Source organism: Falco rusticolus, chromosome 9, assembly GCF_015220075.1.
Source record: "Falco rusticolus isolate bFalRus1 chromosome 9, bFalRus1.pri, whole genome shotgun sequence".
In the NCBI taxonomy this organism is placed as follows: Eukaryota; Metazoa; Chordata; class Aves; order Falconiformes; family Falconidae; genus Falco; species Falco rusticolus.
Genome location: NC_051195.1, coordinates 16,878,884 through 16,889,633, shown reverse-complemented (window position 1 = coordinate 16,889,633; position 10,750 = coordinate 16,878,884). Strand labels below are relative to the sequence as shown.

The window sequence follows — 10,750 nt, the reverse complement described above, 5'->3', positions numbered from 1 at the left end:
ATAATGGACTCAGTCATGTGAATACAGATATTTTGCTAGAGAAAGATCGGCAAGGTCCCTGTCTGTTTGCTGCAGATGTTTGAGCTTGCTTAATGTACTGGGCAGGGGTTGGAAAAAATCTTTTAAGACTAAAGACAGGGGAATTCTGGCCTTGCCTGTGTGGTTGAGCAACTAAGCACTCTTAAATCATTTAAGTTAGGCTTTTTGTAGGCTGCCACTGACTGGTTTTGCTTCCGTTCCTGTATGCCTGACGTGGGGTTTGGTTGCAGAAGTAGCAGAACCCACACAGTTGGAACTGAACTCAGTGGCAGTGTGCTTGGTCATACAAAATGCTATATAAACACTTAAGTGCAATGAAACTTTAGTGTGTTGATAATCAAGAACATGGGATAAAATTGTTTGAATCTCAATTTCTGGGTCTTGAAACCAACTACAGAATAAAACTACTGTATCATACTGTCCCCCCACCCCCACTGACTTTTGGAGGTGAATTAAAATGATTCTGCAAAGTGACTGTGTGTGGGGTTTCTTTGCAGTTGCTACATCTGAAAACAGGAGCTAAAATCTTCACTCAGTGTGTGTGTGTGTGTGTGTGTTTTGGAATATTCTGTGTGGCCATAGCAGGGACGGGATCACTCGGCTGCCTTTCCAGCTGCTGTAATGGAGAGAAACTCTGTGGTCACTTATGGGAAAGACTTGGCAGATGGAGAGCCTAACCACTGAGATGTAATCTTTTTGCCAGCAAAGCAGCTGGGCATGTGACTAGCCTGTTAAATAGCTTCTGTATAACCTGCTGCTGCCACTTTCTGGCCTTTCAGATTACTTTCCTATGGTTCCTGTACGTAGGCAGGAATCTGTCCATCATTTCTCATCATGGTTGCAGCAAGATTTAGTTAGATAAGAAAACAGTATGTTAAAATACTAGCAGAATTGACCTTAAGGCATACTTTGAATGTACCAGTTGCGTTCCAAAAATGTCTTCCTGAGTAAAAGGTCAAATCCACAGGCAGTGCTGTGCCAGAATTGCCTGTAGTTTGCTGACCATGCCGTGCACGCTGTATGTTTGCTATGAGGCTGAAAACCCAGGAAAACCCATTGATACTTTTTTTCTTTCCTTTTTTCTGAATTCCTCAATGGCTTTTTCATTTCTTCCCCTTCTAAAGGTCCGATACTCCTTAAATGGTTATAGGGTGAGAGTGTACAGACAGATTCTGCCACCAGTGGTTTACTGGTATCATTACCCACCATGATCTCTTCACCCGCACTATGGTTGTTATGAATGACCAGGTGAGTTTTTGGTATGTGTTACTCGGAAAACAAGCCTCAAGTAAACTACACGTTGGGAGTTCTACAGGTTTTTTTGTGGTGCTCTGAAATACACTAAGCTGTTCAGTTCTAGCAGGGCGAGTCTTATTACTTGCGCTGAAACTGCAGCATGACTTTGCATTGGGCTAGCAATTAAAACCATCCTGAGGCTGAATGTTTGTGCAATCATGTGATTAATACCAGTTCTACAGTTTTGCTTTTCTTCTGCTCTCACCATTTGACTAGTGAAGTCTTTGAAGGGAAGCGATCTGGTTTTAAGAACTGGTCTTCCCTGTCAGCTCTGTTGAGAATTTCTTTTCCTCAGCGCTGAAATCTTCTAGCACTGCAGTAGCGATTACTTCTTCCAAGCAATTGAAATAACCGCCCTCCCACAATTTATTGAATTAAGCATTTACTTCAGCCCTAATTTACATTTACTGAGGTGGGGTTAGTGTATTTCTGAAGTTGATGTTATAAAAAGAATTAATACTGGTATTTTAGTGGCATGGCACTAATGAATTTATTTCAGGAGACCAGGGTAATGATTCATTGTTAATATGGGGAATGACCTGTCTCTGCCTTGAAATGACTGACAAAATCATATGTGACAATAAAATTTAAGACTAGTCTAATGCTCAGATACATTCTTTCCCTTAATTTGCTCTAATTAATTTTCCCCAAATGTTATTTTTTTCACTTTGTGACACATTGGTTAAAGATCTGGTTAGTATTTCCTCCCTTCTGAAATATCCCTCCCTAGTAACATTCCACCGCTCTTAGAGTTGTTCTCTCCAGTTATTTTGGTTCTTTCAGCAGTTTTGCTTCTGTTGGAAGCAGTATTGTAATGTGCTTCTGCAGGATATTTTATAGTGCATTAAATACATTTTACAAAATGTCTATTTGAATTTCTGCTTAACATATACTCTGTGAAGAGCTCAGTGTCTTAATTTCAAATTTGCAGATCAGTGAAAGGGGGGAAGGAAGTGGTGGGGTACTTCTTTTAAAAAACAAAGTTATTTTTACACTGACATGTAAAGACACATTTGCTTTGGTTTTACTCTTTTCCCAGCCTTTGTTGAGATTCATGTGTTAGATCTGCTCGCTTGGATTAAGTAGGCTTTTTCTCTGATTAGTCTTTAGCACACAAAATAGACTGGTGAACAGTGATACAGAAAATACAGGTTGGGCAGTATGTGAACATCTGCTGATCTTTTTTTTTGTTCTTTTTTTCTTTTTAATAAACAGGTGTTAGAACCGCAGAATGTTGATCCTTCTATGGTTCAGATGACCTTTCTAGATGATGTTGTTCACTCTTTGTTGAAAGGTGAAAATATTGGCATCACTTCACGCCGACGGTCTCGTTCCAACCAGAACAGCAACACAGTCCACGTAGATACATTTATCTTGTTAACTAAGTATTTTTCTGTATTGTAAATATTAAAGATACAGTTTAAAGTCACTGATTAAAATTGCATTTAGTTCATTAATCACAAAATTATTTTTAAGGGTCATTATACACGTCGCGCAGCAAATAGTCCAAGACCAGCAATGAATTCCCAAACTGCAGCACCAAAACAGAATTCTCACCAGCATCAGCAACAGAGGAATACTCGGCCAAATAAGAGGAAAGGCTCTGATAGCAGCATGCCTGATGAAGAGAAGATGAAGAGAAGATATGATTATATAGGTCGAGGAGGTAAAAGCAGTTATTGGAAAGGGAGGGAGAGCTGCTTAAAACTGTATTAGACTGAAAATGTGATAGAAATGTTTTTATTTTTTACAGAAAACCCCAAGAACAAAAATAAACACTTCCTTAGTAAAAGAAGAAAACCTGAAGAGGATGAAAAAAAATTAAATATGAAGAGACTGCGGACAGACAATATCTCAGATTACTCTGAGAGCAGTGACTCAGAAATTTCAAACAAAAGATTAACAGATTCGTCCTCAGAGCAAAATTCAGAAAACGAGTTAAAAAGCAAGAACACTTCAAAGATAAATGGAGAAGAAGGAAAATCCCAAACTATTGAGGGAGTGGAACAGACACTAACAGATAGGCGGTCTCCATGGGATGAAATACAGGAAGATAAAAAACAAGAAGAGACAGAAAGACTGAAGTCATCCATCTTAGATCAGCAGGAAAAATCTTCACTCCATGCAGCAGAGCAGCCAACACCTTATGAGCAGAATGCCAAGGATCCACATGTTCAAGAGTGCAATGCAGAAAAACATACTGCAGAATTAAAAAATGATCAGTTTGTACCCAGACCTCCTACTCCAAAATGTGGTGTTGATGTTACTAATAAAAACAATGCTGAAAAGGAGAGCCAGGATAATGCTGCAAGTACCTTTGGTTTGCAAACGGTTCAGAAAATAGAATCTCACAGCAGCGATTTAAAACAGCAATTTGCAAATGCAAATTTCCTTGAAGCAAGAAAACAGGAAGCTGATCAAAGTTGGGTTAGCGGTGTTGTTAACAAAACTGAATTGATCCAACCTGGGGTTGTAAAAACGTTATCAGTAAATGAACACTTAAATTCTGAAAAAGAAAAAGTGCAGTATGGCTCGTTTATGTCTTCGTTAAGTGTAGCTTCTCTAGCAGAAGAGAGTAAACTGCATAAACAAAGTCCAGTCCCCGATTCTGTGAAGTCAAAACCTAGTGCTTCAGTTGATCATCCTAAAACAAAGTCACCTGATGTTAAGCCTAAATTCACCCAATCTTCTGATACTGTGAAGTCTAAGGTTAGTTCCCAAAACAGCCATGCTACTGGATTAACAAGGTCAGCCAATAAAACTGATCATGATTTGCCTAGGTCTAGTTTTCATCCAGTTCCAGCTAGAGTTAGTGCTCTAGAAGCTACTAAAAGTCCTCTTATCATTGACAAGAATGAACATTTCACGGTGTACAGGGACCCCACTCTGATTGGACAAGAAACAGGAACTAATCACATTTCACCTTATTTGCATCAGCATAATTATCCTCTGCATTCCTCATCCCACCGAACCTGTTTAAATCCAAATGCTCATCATCCTGCATTAACTGGTTCATCCCACCTGCTAGCTGGGTCTTCAGCTCAGGCTCCCTTGTCTGCTATTAACACTCACCCCCTTAGTACCGCATCTCACCATTCTGTTCACCACCCTCATCTACTTCCTGCAGTGTTACCTGGAGTGCCTGCTGCCTCCTTGCTGGGTGGCCACCCGCGACTAGAGACTGCTCATGCTAGCAGCTTAGGCCATTTGGCATTAGCACACCAGCAGCAGCAACAGATGTTACAACACCAGTCTCCACATCTTCTTGGACAAGCTCATCCTTCTGCTTCCTATAATCAGCTAGGGCTTTATCCAATTATTTGGCAGTATCCAAACGGAACACATGCTTACTCAGGACTCGGTCTGCCCTCCTCCAAATGGGTCCACCCAGAAACTCCTGTTAACGCGGAGACTTCCTTGAGAAGGGTAAGTTGAACTCGTTTCTTAATGACATATTTAGCTGGGGCCGGTGTCTCCCAGCAGTGGTTCTCTAGGTACAGATCTGGTGGTTTGCGTCACACAGTGTTTGGTGATGGCGGGTTTTTTGAGGAATGAAATTCCAGTAGTAACTGCTGTCTCGCAGTGGGCGTGAGTAGGGAGTTAGTTCTTCCAGACCTTGATTTCCCAAGTATTTTAAAGAAGAAATGTTTGGTTTTAGTTTATGACCAACTGAGGTCAACCAGTGGGTTTTGGACCTCAAGTCCACAGGGTAAATTCTGCTACCTCAAACAACGAAAACCATTGTGTAAGTTAAGTACTAGGAGAGGTAGTACTGTTGTCTTTACAGTGAAATTCATGTATGCTTGCTAAGCAATGGAGAAAGGCTGAGATGGGTGGAGTACTAAATCCAGCGGGAACTTCTGAAAAGAAATACTGTAGCATTTATAAATCTTTCTTGCACTGCACACCCATGTCTCTTGTCTTTACACCTATCTGTGTACCTTCTCTTGGCATACCTTTTTCTCCCCTTCTGTTCCTGTTGACACACATCCCTGCCTTCCCATCTGCGTTCTACTCCTCTGTATTCAAGTCAGGGTGATTCCTCTGTCTGCATGCTGAGTATAACCACTGAAGTCTCAGAAGAAATGGTTTTGTGTTTTTCAGCCTAACGCCCAGTGCGGCGGCGGCGTTTGGCAGGCAGACGTGGCAATTACAGGAAAAGTTTTCTCAGCTCCTGCAGGCTTGGGTTATGGCATGCTTATTGCAGGCACCTTAGAGGAACAGTGTAAGATGAAGCATGTGTAGCGCAGACAGAAACTTTGGAGAGCTTTCCTGCCAGCTTCAATCAAACCTCCACTGAGCATGTGCATACTGATCTTCAGAGGCTTACAACTTGGCCTAATTTGGGCAGATTTTCACAGGGACCACAAAAGGCATGTCACTGACAGTGGTCCTCCTGCCAGATTGTAAGCCTTTGCGTCAAAACTTGGAGTTCCTGAATGGTTATAAAGATTTTTTTCTTTTTCATCATGGGGAAAGCTATTCTTCCCCAGCCTCATTCTTGAGAAAAGCCAAACCCTTGTGGCTAAGTCTTTCCCAAACAGCCAGCTTGAGTTGGCCTTGCAATAAGAAGTCAGTTTGATTTAAATTGTGATAAAGTGAAACGCAGCAGGGAAGAAAAGACTAAGAGAAAACTATAGGTGGATTTATCTTTTCATGTTGCTGCCTGCTCCACCCCATGCTGAAGTCCATTTTAAAGAACTTTGGGTAGACTGTGTTTACACTTTGGCTGCCTGAAGTATGCAGCCCTGCATACTGAGGCACGTAGCTTTTTAATTATGTTGATATGTGGCAATTGTCTTGTGGTGACTTGTCTTCTGGCTCTTGCGCTGGAGGCCTTTTTTAAATATGTCTTAGAAACCCAGAATGGGCGTTTCCGAAGTAGGTTTGAATGGGTGCCACAATTGCAGAAAGGGATCTGTGTTTCAGCTGTAACAGCAGCAGCCACCCTCTGCTGAGGCTGAGTGTGTCTGTGTGTCACGGGAACGTGCCCCCCACCCACCTTTTCCTACCCTCCACAGGTGACTGTGGCAGCTCCCGTCTTTGGCCTGGGCCGTAGGTGGTTGCAGGTGGAGTCACAAAGCTATTAAGGCAACGCTTGGTGCTCAAGCAGATGTTCCCCACCTCCTCTAGGGAGAAGGTGATGGGCCTTTTTTGCATAATACTTTAATACAGCTTGCAGGCTATTCGTGGGAATTCACCGCAGCGTGGGAACTCCTGGCCTAGCAAACGTGTGCACCAAAACTGTTAGCACAAACCCAAGAAGTTGCTTTACATATTCAAAAGTACAGAAATCAGAACTTGAAAGTTGTAGCACCTGCAGATCTATTCTGTGCTGTGCGCGTGTCATGAGAGCTCTTGGCGTCCCTGCTGTAGCAGTTCTCAGCTGGGAGCCCCCGAGGCTGGGGAGAGAGGCATGGACTGCTGAGAAGCAGGGAAGGGGAAGTAGTTCTGGGCAGGAGTTGGGGGTGGAGCAGCTCTGAGAGACACTGGGGTGCGCCTGGGAGTTTTGCTCACTCTTGTCCTGGTCCCTTCTTGGCTGGTCCCTAGCACTTGAGCACCACTTCAGCAGGGTGCCCTGCCTTGCCCTGCCTTGCCACTCGTCTGTGTGGGTTTCATGTAAGCAGGTCTCAGAGAGGGAGAGGGAGAGAGATGGAGAGCTGCTCTTGGCCTTTCCTGCAGAGTTGTTGCACAAGTTTCAGAGAAGAAATGAAAATACAAACGTACCCAAGTAGTCAATTAGAAAACGGTTCATAAATTAAGACTTATCACTGTGTGTGGAAGTGAGGATGGTTTCTATTGCCCATCTTTTGAGTGGTTTAGGCACAACATGACAGAGGTAACGTTGCTATGCGTTTGCCCTTGGTGCAAACTATGGCAGATGTGTGCGTACCCTTTATGGTTTTAGTACTGTGCTGCAGATGAAATTAGGCCAAACAAAAATGCCTGGCAGATAAGATTATCATACTTAATCGTTTGCTTGAGAGGAGGAGAGGACTGTCCAGGAAAGAGATACGTCTGTCCCTTATATTGAGGTTTTTTACAAAGCTGGGGATGAAATTGTTTTCCAGAAATACTAAACCATATTTGTCTTTTGAAAGAAATACTTCTTGCAATTCATTGAAGAGCTAATGGTCTGTTTACTCATAACTGAAGTCAAGTGCCGTCAGACTAGCATTGGTTTGCTAATTTTGATGAGCTTGAGATGCTGTTCTAGAATTAAATATTCATGCTGAATACTTGAAAATTAAACAGTCTAAGAATGCTTCCAAAATGGTTAAACTGTTTTCTATACCACAAGTCCAGGGGAAGTACGGTCAGATGTTCCAGTTGATCTGAAAGTGACTTAAATGTTAAATTTTATTTATTGTGTATGATTGGTGCTGCAATACATTACTTCACTCTGATCATTGGTAGGGCTTGATACAGTAACTCTTGTGGTCCCATGATTATTTTGAAATCTGATTTTGTTTTTGTTTTGGTTGGTGTTAACAGAATACTCCCAGCCCATGGTTACACCAGCCCACCCCGGTGACCTCAGCTGACAGCCTCGGTTTACTGAGTCACATTCCCGTGCGACCGTCCAGTGCAGATCCCCTTCGACCTCTCAAACTGACAACGCATTCCAGCCCACCGTTGTCCAAAAGTGTTGTAGAGCATCACAAGGAGTAAGTTTGCGTTCCATCTCCGTGTGAGAGGGTACATTTCAGCAGCCGACGTTGTCTTACAGCTTCCTTTTAGCTCATTTGTGAACGTGGCTGTCTGCAATACAGGGGGGGCGGGAAAGCAGCTTGCCGGTGTGCTGCAAAACAGACTCTGCCCTGGTGACTTGGAGTGGTACTTGAGTTCCTGAGTCATCTGAAGACTTTTGAAAAATTGTACCTAATATAAAGAGAAGTTTATTTTGTGTTAATAGATAACTTTGGTCACAGCATGGGAAGAAAGGTCTTCCATTTAGCACGTCGCACTACCTTCAGACTGACCTCTGTCTGGTTAACCTTTTTCAGAGAACTGGAGAGGAAAGCATTCATTGAACCTTTACGTTCTGTTACAACTGCACCAGTGAAGACAGAGCTAGAGCAAAACAGAACACAGACAGCAAAGGAGAGCCATATGCACAGACATTTCACAGATCCAATGTGAAACCAGCTGCCAAGGCCACCACAGGAGGACTGGGGAGCGACTGAGCAAATACAAAGAAGAACACAGACGGATACTCCAAGAAAGTATTGAAGTTGCTCTTTTACAGCCAAATAAAGGCACTGGAGGGAGAGAGAGATAACTACTCCAGGGTAACATCCTTATCTTCAAGTCCCAAAAGCCATTCAGTAAAATATGACAAAGATGCCGAACGCTCTGTCTCAGAACTGTATAAAATGAAGCATTCTGTTCCACAGAGTTTGCCACAGAGTAACTATTTCACCACTTTGTCTAATAGTGTAGTAAATGAACCGCCAAGATCATACCCGTCAAAGGAAGCTTCAGGTGCATATGTTGATAAGCAAACTAATTGTCCTGCAACAGCAGCTAGTCCCCAGTCTCTCCCCTCTTACATTTCTTCTCTTTCAAAACCTCCACCTTTAATTAAGCACCAACCAGAGAGCGAAGGCTCTGCGAGCAAGATATCTGAGCAGGTTTCACAGTCAGTGCAGTCTCACTCTGTAAATTCTTTTAGAAGTGACAGCAGGAGCCCTACTCAGTTGTCAATCTCGTCTTCAAATACACTCCGGAGTATGCCTGCCTTGCACAGAGCCCCTGTGTTTCACCCTCCTGTGCACCAGAACCTGGAGAAGAAGGAAAGCGCTATAGCAGCCTTTCACCTCCGACCTTAACCCCCGTTCAGCCCGTTAATGCTGGTGGTGGCAAATACAGGAGTTGCAGAAACCACCAACTTTAGTACCTGAGCCTAAGGAAGCTCAGAACGTTTACAAGGGCACTTCTGAACAGAATTTGTCAGAAATATGGAAGTCCAGTAATGCCCCAAATAATGAGAAAGCGGATTGGCATGTTGAAAGAATAAGTGGAAAGTCGCAGTCCGCTACAGCATCTGTTATTGTGCGTCCTCCTTCTAGCACGAAATATGATAGCATACCAGTAATGCAGTCTGCTTCCAAAGATCGAGTTAGCGAGAGATCTTCAGCTGTGACAAATCAAGCAGATTGCCTGAAAACAGCGGAAGCCAGGGAGACTGGAAGAATCATTCTGCCAAATATGAACTCAGACAGTGCTCGCACACAGTATGAAAAGAAATTTCCAGCGGTCTCGCAAGGCACCATTCCTCGTGCTGTCACCCCTACCACAACTATGATTTGCAGTACCAAAACGGATGTCACCGCATCAGCAGCAACAACTACCAGCGTGTCAAGTTGGGGTAGTTCAGAAGTGACTTACTCCTTATCAAACACGGTCTTGGCCTGCACGTCACTGGAGTGTACTGCCTCGAGAGCGGCAAGTCAGGCGGTGGCGCAGACCCAGGAATGCAAGGTCAGCACTCCAGCTCCAGTTACACCCGCCACTGGCAAGACAGGCAGCGCTGCTCAGCCCAGCTCGGGATTCTCCACCTCCACCGACTTTGTCCATTTGAAAAAGCACAAGGCAGCGTTGGCTGCAGCTCAGTTTAAAAGTAGTAACACCAGTGAGACCGAATCCAACCCTGTGAAAAATCAGACATTTTCAGCCTCTGTCTCCCTAGACAGTGCTATCGTCTGTAATACAATAAACAAAGCGAACTCTGTAGGCAGTGGGCAAACTTCCCAGACGAGTCAGCCAAACTACCACACTAAGCTGAAAAAGGCTTGGCTAACAAGACACTCGGAGGAAGATAAAAACACTAATAAAAAAGAGAATTCAGGGAACAGTGTTTCAGAAATTATTAAGCCATGTACTGTCAATTTAATAGCTTCTACATCAAATGATTTGCAAAACAACATAGATAGTAAAATCTTGGCAGATAAGTTTGTGAAGGAAGATAAGCACCCTAGGAGAAAAGCAAAACGAACTTATGAGTCTGGCTCTGAAAGCGGAGACTCTGATGAAAGTGAGAGCAAGTCAGAGCAAAGGACTAAACGGCAGCCCAAGCCAACTTACAAAAAGAAACAAAATGATTTGCAGAAAAAAAAGGGTGAGACAGAGGAAGAAGTAAAACCGAATGGTGTCCTTAGCAGGAGTGCCAAAGAAAAAAGCAAGCTGAAGTTACAGAGCGGCAGTAACAGCAGTGAGTATATTAACCTGATTTGGAAGAGGCAGACTAATGGGAAGTCTTAACTGTTAATCCTGGAGGGTTTGTCATGTATGATAGCTGGGAAAAGAGTTAAAAAGCATGCTTGTGTAAATGAGTAGGTCCGGATTTATCTGTCGTGAGGCTATTTGAACTATCCTGGTTTAAGAAATTCAGCGTTTTCTGTGTATATGTATA

At 43.1% G+C, this 10,750-nt stretch overlaps 1 protein-coding gene across 1 annotated transcript in view; it reads left to right on the top strand.

Annotated features, from left to right (window-relative positions):
• Positions 1–1,166: 1,166 nt before the first annotated feature.
• LOC119153478 (probable JmjC domain-containing histone demethylation protein 2C) overlaps positions 1,167–10,750 on the top strand; it is a 34,599-nt gene continuing 25,015 nt past the window's right edge. Inside the window, 10 exon segments of the mRNA XM_037400047.1 lie at positions 1,167–1,287; positions 2,551–2,694; positions 2,812–3,001; positions 3,089–4,761; positions 7,831–8,003; positions 8,343–8,505; positions 8,507–8,574; positions 8,576–9,135; positions 9,138–9,196; positions 9,199–10,549. Coding sequence (XP_037255944.1) covers positions 1,267–1,287; positions 2,551–2,694; positions 2,812–3,001; positions 3,089–4,761; positions 7,831–8,003; positions 8,343–8,505; positions 8,507–8,574; positions 8,576–9,135; positions 9,138–9,196; positions 9,199–10,549 — 4,402 coding nt within the window. The 5' untranslated portion in view covers positions 1,167–1,266.